Genomic DNA, 13,080 nt, shown 5'->3' on the forward strand with positions numbered 1-13,080 from the left:
ACCAACAATCAATGAGTGGAAAAAGAAAATTCTGTTACATATAGAGAGACCATAGAATACTATTCAGTCATAAAAAGGAATGAAATAATGGCATTCACAGCAACCTGGATGGAATTGGAGACCATTATTCTAAATGAAGTTACTTGGGAATGAAAAACCAAACATCCTATGTTCTCACTCATAAGTGGGAGCTAAGCTATGAGAACACAAAGACATAAGAATGATACATTGGACTTAAGGGACTCCGGAAAAGGTCAGGGGTGGCCACAGAGAAAAGACTACATATTGGTTTCAGTGTACACTGCTCAGGTGATGGGTGCACCTAAGTCGCAGAAATCACCACTAAAGATCTTTTTCATGTAACCAAACACCATCTGTTCCCCAAAAACCTATTGAAATAAACAAATAAAAATAAATCTTTGAATACCGTGATTCTATGGCAAAAAGCAAGTGTTTAGTAAGAAGTATTTCATCTCCACTTTGCCCAGTGATTAGAGCAGTCTGGCCCCCTAATATGTAAGTTTCTTGATGCAAAGTTTGCAGCTTTTCCGTCTTCAGATTCCTCTCCAGAAATCCCCTATGACTGAAGTTTTAATGATTACGCAAAAATTATGTATATAATTGAATGGAATCACATTCACTAATCACTTTTTCTATTGAGTGTTGCCCTTGCTAGTTAGAAGGAGGATACAGTAAAAGAGCAGAATTCTGGTTGGCCCTTGGGTGATGTTGTTTTTCTGCTAGTCTTCATTTTATCCACCTGTAGATGGTGGCATGGGAACTTGGGGCAGGATAATTCTTAAAACCATGATTCTTCAATCTGGCCAATCAGTTGGAGCTCTTAAGGGCTCCTTCTAGGAGATTCTGATTCAGTAGATATGGGATAGTCAAGAATGTGTAATCAGGTGATCTTTATCAAGAGCTGATTTTGGGCTGGCTCACATGCTGTTTTGCAAGTTCATGTTTTCAGTTTATATCTTCATGACGATTTGAGCAATGCCAAGCCTGACCAATGTCGTTATTAACACCCCTGTTTTACAGGTGAGGAAACTGAAGCTAGGAACATCAAAAAGATGGGGAAAGCTGCTAAAAAAGTTAAGCAACTAGTACAACTAGTAACTGGTTGACTCAGGCCCAGCAACTCCAGACCCCACTACCTCAATCACTGGGCGGCATAAGACTTTTGGGGCAGCTTCTGGTGATTTCGGTGATTAGTTAGCTTTTGGGAAAGCCTCCTAGAGGCCCATGCAACTATCAAAGGGTGCATGTGATTGAAATTTGTGGCCCATCCCCCTCCAGTGTTTCTGGAAGACCATCGGAGAGAACCCGACGAACAGCTGAACCTCTTATCAGTATTTCCCAGCCTTCGGGGAACTCCGCGAGGTCCTGGTCTCACAGGCGGACCCAATCTGGAGACCAAGCGAGACTCTTTTTGTACACCTGGCACTTCTGGTCACGCCCTGTTCCGCGAACGCCCAATCCCACCCCAGTTGGCCATGATTGACGTCCACTCAGAGCAATTATAATCGACCATGGCGGACGGCCGCTCCGCCTCCCGGGAGACCCCACCTCCCTTTCATTCTGAAAGAAAGAACTTCGGCCTGGGCATCCAATGAGAAGCGCCTTCACCTTAAAGATCCCGCCTCTTTCGGCGTCGAACCCGCCCCGAGGCCGGAAAGGCCGCCCGCCTCCCTTGGCAGGATAAGCCAATCGGAGGACTCTCATGGCCGGATGAACGGCAGCCGGCCCAATCCGTCGGGCCTCACGCGGCGCCGCCCCGCCCCTCCGCCGGGCCCGAGTGGCGGCCGGGCGACGAGTACGGGCCTCGGAGCAACTGCAACGGCGGCGGTGGCGGACGCGGCCTGAGGCGACCGGCGGGGCGTGGGGCGGCGCCTCGGCCCGGGCTCGCCCTCGCCGGCGGGAGCGTCCATGGCCCCCGGGCGCCGGCGGGGCGCGGCCGCGGCCTGAGGGGCCATGTCCGGGGTGGTGCGGACCCTCAGCCGCTGCCTGCTGCCGGCCGAGGCCGGCGGGGCTCGCGAGCGCAGGGCCGGCGGCGCGCGCGACGCGGAGCGAGAGGCCCGGAGGCGCAGCCGCGACATCGACGCGCTGCTGGCCCGCGAGCGGCGCGCGGTGCGGCGCCTGGTGAAAATCCTGCTGCTGGGCGCTGGCGAGAGCGGCAAGTCCACGTTCCTCAAGCAGATGCGCATCATCCACGGCCGCGAGTTCGATCAGAAGGCGCTGCTGGAGTTCCGCGACACCATCTTCGACAACATTCTCAAGGTGACGCGCCCCCACCCCCCAGCACCTGCACCCAGGTGTGCCGGGGCGCTAACCCCCGCCCGGGCCCCTCGGTGGTCCGGGCCGCCGCCCGGGCGGGGACCCCCGGGGCGAGGATGCTGGATCCAGCTCTGCCTGCACCCTACTCCCCCACCCATTCCCCGGGGCTGCTGGCGTCGCCTCTGCCTCTCCCCCACCCCCACCCCCAGCCTTTTTTGAGATGGGGGTCTCTCCCTGTGTTGCCTAGGCTGGAGTGCAGTGGCATGATCACAGCTCTTTGCAGCTTCGACCTCCTGGGCCCAAGACCTCCTCAGCCTCCCATAGTAATGGGATTACGGTCGAGCACCAGCAGCCCAGCTAATTTTTAAGTTTTTTTTGTAGAAATGGGGTCTTGCTGTGTTGCCCAGGTTGGTGTCAGTCTCCTGGCCTCAAGTGATCCTCCTGCCTTGGCCTCCCCCAAGTGCTGAGATTACAGGCATGAGTCATGGCGCGCGGCCTACCTCTGCCCTCTCTAGGGTGCCTGTGCACTGCGGGAGCGGGAACTCGGGCCAGCTTCTGGGATTGGGGTGTGGGGGGCTTTGCACTTAGCCCTCTCCTGGATGTGCCCTAGCAGAATGGCGTCTGCCCGTTTCTCACTGGAAGCCTCCTGGGGTAGGAGTGCAGCTTGCCCTGCCCTCCAGCTGAGCTTCGAATAAGAGCAGTGGAGACTGGACGGGGAACCAGTTACTTTTTTGTTGTTTTTAAGAAAGGCTCTCACTGTTGCCCAGGCGGGTCTCAAGCTCATGGGCTCAAGCGATGCTCCCACCTCAGCCTCCCAAAGTGCTGAGATAACAGGTGTGAGCCAGTTTCTAGTAGGAAAACTTCAAACATTTGCAAAAGTAGAGAAAATAGTAGAATGACTGAAGTACCCACCCCCCAACTAAAGCAGTTATCAATTCTGTGCCAATCCTATTCACCTGTGCCCTCCCCCGTGGTCTCCAAGCAAATCCAACTTTGTGTAATTGCATCAGGAAACTGCAGTACCATTAGCAAACCAAAAATTAGGAATAGCTTAATATCACCGGATATCCAGTGTTCAGAATTCCTCCACTGTGGACTAATTGTTTTGTTTGAATCCATATAGATTGTAATCTCCAGATTCTCCTTGTATCTCTTGCTTCCTTTTTTCTCTTTGCCATATTTGTGAAAGAAACTGTAGAAGTCAGCCAGGTGTCATGGCTCATGCCTATAATCCCTGCACTTTGGGAAGCTGAGGCAGGAGGATCACTTGAGGCCAGAAGTTTGAGACCAGCCTGGGCAACAGAGTGAGACCCCAGTGCCACAAAAATGAACACATTAATTGGGGATGGTGGAGTGCACCTGTAGTCCCAGCTACTTGAGAGCTGAGATAGGAGAATCGCTTGAGCCTGGAAGGTCAAGGCTACAGTGAGCCATGTTTGGGCCACTGCACTCCAGCCTGAGTGACAGTGAAAAAATAAAGAACTATAGCATTGATAAAGTCAGGGTTCTAGCCTCTGAGTACTGTCAGCCTGTGTTAAAGGGCCCCAAAGAAGGAATTCTGGAGAAAACAGATGATGAGGGAATAGTGCAACCTTGCTTACACCTAAATAGTGTCTTTTCTTCTCCTTCCCTCCCTTTTTCCTTCCTCCCTTCCTTTCTTCCTTCCTTCTTCCTTTCCTTCCTTCCTTCCTTTTCTTCCTTCCCTTTCCCTCCCTACCTCCCTTCCTTTTCTTCCTTCCTTCTTTCCTTTTCTTCCTTCCCTTTCTTCTTTCCCTTTCTTTCTTCCCTTCTTTTCTTCCTTCCCTTTCTTCCATTTTTTTTCTTTCTCCCCTTCTTCTCTACCCTTTCCTTATCCCCTCACCACTTTTTTCCCAAGCCCAAGTTAGAGGCAAAGAAAATTATCTCAAAGCAGAGGTGAAGAGAAGTTTGCCATGCCAGAAAAGTTACCTGGAGACTAGGTTTTCTGGTGCCTGGGAGATTTTAAATTTAGCAAAGCCCTGTGGAAACCTATTCGGTACGTTTCTCTCACTTCATCCATAAGGACCCCTGCCTCAGCCCTAGAGATGAAGTGACTCCTTACTGGGTCTCTATGCTGGAGTCCAGACTTTGAGGCCAGTATTCCCACTTGACGGATTCTCATGGAAATATTTCATTTTAATAGAAATAGCTCCTTTAGGATTATGAAGGGAAGAAAATAATTTGATAAAACCCCCTTTTTCATATTACCTCTTTGCAAAGCCTTGGTAAGTCAGAGCTCTGGTCAGATACTTCCTGAACTTGAAAGACTAGGTGCCCAGTGTAGCTCACAGGGATCGATTGTTTAAAAATTCCCCACAGCGTCTGTGACAAAGTGCGTTTGGTTGTCTCAGGTCCTGCCCTTTAACTTCTCTCTTAAATATCCTGATTTTATTTTTGCTGATTGCCCAGACCTCAAACCAAGCAAGCATAAAAGTGTAGCAGTTTGGCTATCTCTAATTTCTTTCAACTCAGGAGGTGGAGAAAGTATTTAGAAACACAGAATCTTCATTCTAAATCAGTATATGAAGTGTGTTTTAGAAAACTCAACCTGGTCGGGTGTGGTGGCTCATGCCTGTAATCCCAGCCTTGGTCAGGAGTTCAAGACCAGCCTGGCCAACATGATGAAACCCCGTCTCTACTAAAAATGCAAAAAATTAGCTGGGCGTGGTGGCGGGCACCTGTAATCCCAGCTACTTGGGAGGCTGAGGCTGGAGAATCGCTTAAACTTGGGAGGTGGATGTTCCAGTGAGCCGAGATCTCGCCACTGCATTCCAGTCGGGGCAACAGTGGGAGATTCCATCTCAAAAAAAAAAAAAAATTCAACCGTAACCTTCTCCTGATGCTTAGAAAGATTAACTTTCACTGACTTTCTTATCAACAGAAACTGTGTTAACTAGTATCCTATCTTCCTTTCCAACTTCATTTTTTTACTGATTATAGTTCCACATTAAGCTCACTTCATCTGTTGTGACCATTTCAAAAACAAGTTAGAAATTCATCTTTCAAAAATCCTTTCCTCCTCTTCACCCCCCACCCACGCATTTTTATTTGAGCAGATCACTTTGGAAAGAGACTATTTTATTTTTTAATTTTTATTTTTTGAGACAGGGTCTCATTCTGTCATCCAGGCTGGAGTACAGTGGCATGATCATGGCTCACTGTGGTCTTGCCTCGTGGACTCAAGCAATCTTCCCTCCTCAGCCTCCTGAGTGGCTGGGACTGCAGGTGTGCACCACCACACCCGGCTAATTTTTGTAGAGATGGGGGTCTTACTAGGTTGCCCAGGCTGGTCTTAAGCTCTTGGACTCAAGCAATCCATCTGCCTCAGCCTACCAAAGTGCTGGGATTACAGGTGTGAATCCCTACACCCAGCCAGGGAAGAGACTTTAAATAGATTGCTCTGCAGTGGTTTTAGTACTGGACATTTGAATGATGCTGTTGAGAATAATATTTGTGTCTATGTAGAGGTTTAGTGTTGACAGGCCCGTTTTAAAACACCGACTGTGTGTTATGCACACTGTGCCTGACCCTTTCAGATAGGTGTTTAATTTTCATACTGCTTCAGATGGTATTACCTCATTTAGTGAATGAGAAAATTGAGAATAGAGAGTTTAAAATCTCTTCAAGGTCAGCTACCTAGTTAGAAGATGGCAGAGCTAGGAACTAAACATGCTTTTTTAAAAAATTAAACTTTTGGATTTTGAGATAATTATAGGGTCCTATGCAGTTCCAAGAAATACTAGAGATCCCATGTACCCTCTGCCAGCTTTCTCTCAATGGTAATGTCCTGCGAACTGTAGCACAATCTTACAACCAGGATATTGATGTCAGTGCAGTCAAGATACAGAGCATTTCCATCAGAAGGTTCCCTCAAGCTGCTCTTTTGTAGCCACTCTCTCCCCTCCTGTCCCAGATCCTGGCAATGAATATTCTTTAATTCTATAATTTTGTCATTTTAAGAATGTTACATGGCCCGACACAATGGCTCATGCCTGTAATCCCAGCACTTTGGGAGGCCAAGGCAGCAGATTGTTTGAGCCCAGTAGTTCAAGACCAACCTGGGCAGCATGGTGAAACCCCGTCTCTACAAAAAATCCAAAAATTGGCCAGGTGCGGTGGCAGGCGCCTGTAATCCCAGCTACTCAGGAAGCTGAGGCAAGAGAATCACTTGAACCTAGGAGGCTGAGATTGCAGTGAGCAGAGATTGTGCCACTGCACTCCAGCCTGGGCGACAGAGCAAGACTCCATTTCACAAACAAAAAATTAGCCAGCTGTGGTGGTGCACACTTGAACCTGGGAGGCAGAGGTTGCAGTGAGCCCACATTGTGCCACTGCACTTCAGCGTGGGCGGCAGAGTGAGACCCCTCCTCAAAAAGAAAAAGAAAAGATTTTCCTCTTATCTTTCTTTTGTTGATTTCTGGTTTGACTTCACAATGGACAGAGATATACTGTGTATGATTTTACTACTTTTAAATTTGTCGGTTTGTTCTGTGGCCCAGGATATAGTCTTTTTGGCAGATGTTCTGTGGTCTTGTGTTGATGAATGTTCCATAAGTACATGAAAAACGCGTATTCTCTTGTTTGGTGGAACGTTCCACGTATGTTGGATCTTGTTGATTGATAGTGGTGTTGAATTCTGTATCTTTGCTGATTGTTAGTAGTTACGTCAGTTAAGAGTCCTCAACTATAATTGTGGATTTGTCTATTTCTCCTTGAGCTCTATCAGTTTTTGCTTCATATATTTTGAGGTTCTGTTGTGTGGTGCATAAATGTTTAGGGTTATTATATCATCTTGATAGATTAACCTTTTTTATTGTGTAATGTCCTTTTCTTTCCAGCAATTTTCTTTGCTCTGAAGTCTCCTTTATCAGATGTTTTAATACAGCCACTTCTGTTTTTATTAATGCTTTCATAGTATATATTTTTCCATTCTTTTAATACCCTTGTTTTGAAGTGAGTTTCATGTAGACAGCATATTGTCGCATCATATTTGTTAATCCACTCTACATTTAAGGTAAGGTCATTATTGTCATTGTTAACTGTTATCTTCAAGACAGGGTCTTACACTACTGTCTAGGCTGAAGTGCAGTGGCATGATCATGGCTCACTGTAGCCTTGACCTCCTGGACTCAAGCCATCCTCCCTTTAGTCCCTAGTAGCTAGGACTAAAGATGTGCACCACCACACCCAGCTAATTTTTAATCTGTTTCTATTTTCTGTAGAGACAGGGTCCCACTATGTTGCTCAGGCTGCTCTTGAACTCCCGCCTTAGCAATCCTCCTGCCTCAGCCTCTCAAAGTGCCAAGATTACAGACATGAGCAGTCCTCCCTGGCTGATTGATTTGTTTTGTTTTTTAGTATAATGCTTTGTATTATTTTCTTGGTAGTTGCCTTAGGTTTACAGTGTACATATGTAACTTATCCCAGTCTACTGGCCCTGGTCTTTTACGACTTTAAGTGAAGCGTAGAAACTTGACTTCCATTTAGGTCCATTTACCCTCCCCACTTAACTATAAATGTCTTAGCATTTCTAACAGACTTTGAATGCCACATTAGGTGCTTTACTTCAGTCATCAACTGTGATTTTAAAAACTCGTTAGAAGTAGGATATTATATTTATATCATCCTTTTCTCTTTTTTACCGAATCAAATTGTCCCTCTTTTTACCTATTCCGACGGTCGTCTTTTCTTTTTGAAGTTCTAAGCCGCCTTCTGTTATTGTTTCCTTTAGCCATTTTTTAAGGATCAGTTTGCTTGCCCAGATTCTCTTTGCTTTCTTTTGTCCGAGAACATCTATTTCCTCTTCCTTCTTGAAGGACATCTTCACATTGTTTCTGAAGAGAAATCTGTCATTTGAATTGGTCTTCCTCTCCAAGTGAATGCATTGCTTCTGTCTGGCTGCTTTGAAGATTCTTTGTTTTTAGTTTTCAGAAGTTGGATTATGATTTGTCTTGGCATAGGCTTCATTCAGTTTATTATATTTGGGGTTTGCTTAGTTTCTTGAATCTGTACATTTAGGTCTCTTGCCAAATTTGGGAAGTTTTCATCCATTACTTCTTAAATGACTGTTTCAGTCCCTCTCCTCTCTTCTCCTTTTGGGACTCTGATCACTTTATTGTTAATGACCTCTGGGTCCCTGATACCCTGTTGCCTTGTTGCGTGGGGTTGTAATATCAACTCCCCTCTGGGCCTTGCTGATTCTAGGGAATGGGAGGGGGTAGCAAAGCGACAATTAGTCTAGCCTCCCACCCTCCCACCTCTCTTTCTGCCTTGTGGTGGGAACGCACTTCCCTGCTGGGCCCTACTGACACCTCCCGGGTGAGGGAATTGGAGCACCTCCTGCTGCTTCCAGGCAGAACATGGGAGACGAGGTCCTGCTTCTTCCAGTCAGAGAATGGGAGGTGAGATTCCTGTTTCTTCCAGGCAGAGAATGGGAGGCGAGGTCCCTGCTTGGCCCAGCCAGCACTGCTAGAGGCACCACTTGGATGTCACCTGGTTCCTCGAGGGCAGGAAGGGGGTAGAAGAACAATTTCCCCCTCAACCCCACTGAAACCCAGTGGGTGGTATATGCAGTTTCTCTGCTAATGTTTTCCCTTGTGTTTGTTTGTTTGTTTGTTTGAGACAGAGTTTTGCTCTTGTTGCCCAGGCTGGAATGCTATGGTGCAATTGTGGCTCACTGCAACCTCTGCTACCCGGGTTCAAGCAGTTCTCCTGCCCCAGCCTGCTGAGTAACTGGGATTACAGGCGTGCGCCACCACTCCCAGCTAAAATTTGTATTTTTAGTAGAGACAGGGTCTCACTATGTTGGCCAGGCTGGTCTTGAACTCCTGACCTTAGGCAATCCACCCACCTTGGCCTCCCAAAGTGCTAGGATTACAGGCGTGAGCCACTGCACCCAGCCTTCTATTGTTATTTGGAATAGGGTGGGCATTGCCAAAAAGGTCTGCTTTTATAAGGTCATCCTCTTCCGGGTCCTTTGGCCAAGAACAGCCTCTTCTTGGAGCTGTTTTTCTTTGTAGCTTGTGGCCGTTCCAACTTGGAGCCTTCTGCAGCACCCAGCCTGGATAGGTAGGAGGCAATAAAGACACCCAGGGAACTCACTGCCTTGCCATTCCTCAAGTCCTGAGGGTGCTAGTTAGCCTGCCTTCTTTCCACTTTCTTTCCTCGATTGATAGTGGTGTTACATTCAGAGCTTTCTTTTCAGCTGTGAGGGGCTGACCTGGGAGGGGCGGAGCTGTTACCTCATGGAAGTCTCCATCATCCTGGTCTTTTTCCTCAGTGTCTGGCGCTTTTCCCTCTTGATCACAGTTGTGCCTGAATTTGAACATAGGATTTTTGTAACTTCATTGCCTCACACTATCCTCTGTAGCTTATGATTTGAATCTACTAGTTGCTTTGATTCCCTGTAAAGATTGCCAGCAAGACTTTCTAGTTTATTCTTTTTTCTTAAACAATATTCAAGTCTGTTAAACAAATTTTTAAAAGTATTATAAAATGTTTAACTTTCATCAGCCTCAAGGTTTATGTTGCTCCCAAATTTTGATAGAACTGAACTTTCAAATCTGATAACACCCGCTGAATTGCTTCCACTTTGGATTCTAAGGTGTCAGTTTCTTCTTGCAAATTTTCATTTGCTGCTTCTAACATTTCCTGTGTTTCTTCTTGAGAATGGCTAATGGAGACATCACCAATTTGATAAGGCATCTTTAAGTAGTCATCATCTGTAAACATGCTATCATCATAAGCATCTTGTAAGTTCTGGAGTTGTTTTTTACCCCTACTACTTCCTTCAGCTCTGTGATTCTGCTTGTATTCTGTGCAAACTTATTTTCTTTTGTTGATCCTCAAAAGTAACATTGACATCTTCTGCAGCCACTGTCTTCATGGTGACTGCCATCTTGGGACTGGAGTACAGCATGAGGCAATGGTGCACTTTGCCCCTGAGAGTGCTCTCGCTCCCTGTCGGCCCAGAATTCTCTGGCAAATATAACCCTGTCTCTGCATTCCCTCCCTTTGGACCTATGTCCAGTGATCCCTAAAAGCTGGGACGCAGGGAGGAAATGTTGCCTGGAAGGACTTGGTACATGCCAATTAAAGGGACAGGCAACCCCCTTGGGCTGACACAAACGAGGCTGTGGTGAACAGCCTAGTTTATTCTTTTCATTTTTCTAATTCTACAGATGATGTCCCCTTGCTTCCTGACTGGTCTGTCCTTAAAGTTTATGTACTTGGTGTTTTGGAAGTTGTGTAATAACGCCTCTGGTGGTGGTGTGTGCCTCAGCTCATGGAAGGCATCAAGCCAGCTTAGATTTATCTCACAGTGGTTCCATTCCCTGATGCATCATAAAAGCATCAGGGAATGGAACCACTAATGCATCAATCCAAGAGCATCATATATGCATCATATATGCATCAGGGAATGGAACCACTAATGCATCAATCCAAGAGCATTTTAATTACTAAATTTCACATCCAGTTAGGAGTGAATAAAATGTTAGCTGTGTGAAGGTTCCTCGTTATATGGACTAGAAGTCCTAACCATCCACATAATAGCATTGGTGTAGCCTTAAGCAGCCCCAAGGTAGACTTGCCTTACATGTAAATGCATAGTCATGCATCGCTTAACGACTGGCATGTTTGAGAAACGTGTCGTTAGGTGAGATCCTTATGCAAACATCCTAGAGTGGACCTACACAAACCTAGATACTACAGCCAACTGTACACCTAGGCCTATTGCTCCCAGACTGCAAACCTGTACAGCATGTTACTGACTGAATACTATGGACCACTGTAGCACATGGCTTGTAAAACATAGAAAATGTGCAGTAAAAATCAGGCGTTATAATCTTATGAGACCACCGTCGTATGTGTGGTTCCTCTTTTACCAAAACATCATTATGCGGTGCGAGATTATTTTGCTGAGTTTAGAAACTTTTTTGAAGAATTAGATGATTAGAATGGGTCGTCTCTTGTTGCCACTGAAACAAAAAGATCAAGTTCAACAAAATATCCAAGGCATTGTGCTAGATGCTGGGTGCAGAAGGGATATTCAGTGAGTACTGCACAGTCTCTATTCTTCACTCACACTCTCAAGCTGGGGAGACAGTGGCAGAAGTGACTTTAACATGCAACGTGAATGGATACCGTGTTAAATGCCACTGTGGAGGTAGGGCAGTAGGGAAGATGAGCTCTGGCTGAGGTATCTGAAAAAGCCTTGTTGAATTGGGATTTGAGCTGGCCTTTGAAGGCTCAGTAAGATTTCAGCAAATGTAGAAGAATACACAAATGAGAACCATCTTAATGCCTCTGCGTTTATCTATCAGCTAAGATAGAACATCCTATTGGTAGAGATATTTAAAAAATCAGGACCTAGCTGGAACTCTAGTCCACAGGAGTGGTCATAATGTGGTGGCTTGCTTTGGACTGCAGTCATAGCACTCTAGCTGAAGGCTGCGGGCCTTCTCCCCACAAAATTCATATATTTGCATCTAGTTTCAGGGAGGTTTTTTGGATATCCTAAATCCCAAGAGTGGGCCTACTAGTGGCCCGTGGACTGCAGATTAACAACTGTTATTGTGGAATAGCTAAGATTATGTAAAAATTTTGGAAATTAAATTTTTTTTCAAATAACTGTTTGCTGTATCACATGTACTTTTTGCCAAGGTATATGCAACTTTGAAGAAGCCTCCACTGCTGATCTGAAACAGAGCCTTTGAGTCTCTGTTTCAGGGGTTCAGAAGCACCTCTTTGGGCTTGATGCCACAATGGGTTTGTGTGACGCTGGAAGCACATGTTTGCTTTTGGGATCTGGAAGCACAGTTGGATTTTTATTTAAATTACATTTAACAAGTTTACCTTACATTTGGACATACGGGGTTGGTTCTTTTGTAATACCAAAAAACAAATGCAAAAACATATTTTTTCATCAGCTAAATAAATCCAGAGAGACCCCCTCTGGCCATTTCGGGGGATTCAGAACACATGAATGATTGATCTTGTCCCCCCAGCTTTCAAGTTTACTTGTTGATCATTTTAACCAAAGCAATTAGGGGAAGCGGGGTTTGACCTTCAGTCATCTGTCATGAGAGATTTGGAGTCTAGCTGTGCTTAATACGAGATAGTGTTCTGTTGACAGCTCATAATTATTTTCTGTTCTTACTCAGTTGAGAGTGGATTCATGGATTGTATTGGTTTTAAATGGAACTGAAGATTTAAACTTTGGGCTTATCTGGAGATGTAATTATAGGGTGAGGTTCAAACCAAAGACGCTGATGTTGTGTAATGGACCTAAGGCTTAACTTGCATCACCTGAAGGACTGAGCCATCCCGTAAGGACAGGCCGGCTCATTTCATGCTGTAACTATTATGGTTTGTTTGTTCTTAAAAGAAATGGAGGCTTCAAGTGGGCTGGGCAGAGCATCTGCTCAGCACCACCAGCTTGCCTTTTAATCCTAAAAGCTGACTAAGAATATTAGTTGCTGACGATGTGATGGGTTGGTCTTTCTCTATGTTAGCATAAGTGTTCAGGTGTGTCTAGGCTTTGCAGAATGGCAAACATGACTTGTATCCTGTGTTAGCATATCCATTAGAGAAGCCCATACTTCTAGTTGGTTCAGTTGGCCAAATGTGTTTGGAACTTCAGGTTTGGAAATGCAGCATCTGGAGGACAGAGAAGCAGCAATGGTTACCCTTGGGAGTGCTGGAAGGCAGATAGAAAGGTGCTGGAGAGCAGCACATCCAGCCACTCTGGATGTCAAGGGGAAAAAAAGATCCCTGATTCCTTCT

General features: G+C 45.8%; 1 protein-coding gene and 1 pseudogene across 1 annotated transcript in view; one reads left to right on the plus strand and one right to left on the minus strand.

Moving 5' to 3' along the window:
• Window positions 1-1,779: 1,779 nt before the first annotated feature.
• The window catches only part of GNA12 (G protein subunit alpha 12), a 119,264-nt gene continuing 107,963 nt past the window's right edge, over window positions 1,780-13,080 (plus strand). The window contains exon 1 of the mRNA XM_002744096.7: window positions 1,780-2,280. Coding sequence (XP_002744142.1) covers window positions 1,975-2,280 — 306 coding nt within the window. The 5' untranslated portion in view covers window positions 1,780-1,974. The remainder of the gene's footprint in view (window positions 2,281-13,080) is intronic.
• LOC118149949 (prefoldin subunit 4 pseudogene) lies at window positions 9,794-10,192 on the minus strand (annotated as a pseudogene).

The sequence above is a fragment of the Callithrix jacchus genome, chromosome 2 (genome assembly GCF_049354715.1).
Source record: "Callithrix jacchus isolate 240 chromosome 2, calJac240_pri, whole genome shotgun sequence".
In the NCBI taxonomy this organism is placed as follows: Eukaryota; Metazoa; Chordata; class Mammalia; order Primates; family Cebidae; genus Callithrix; species Callithrix jacchus.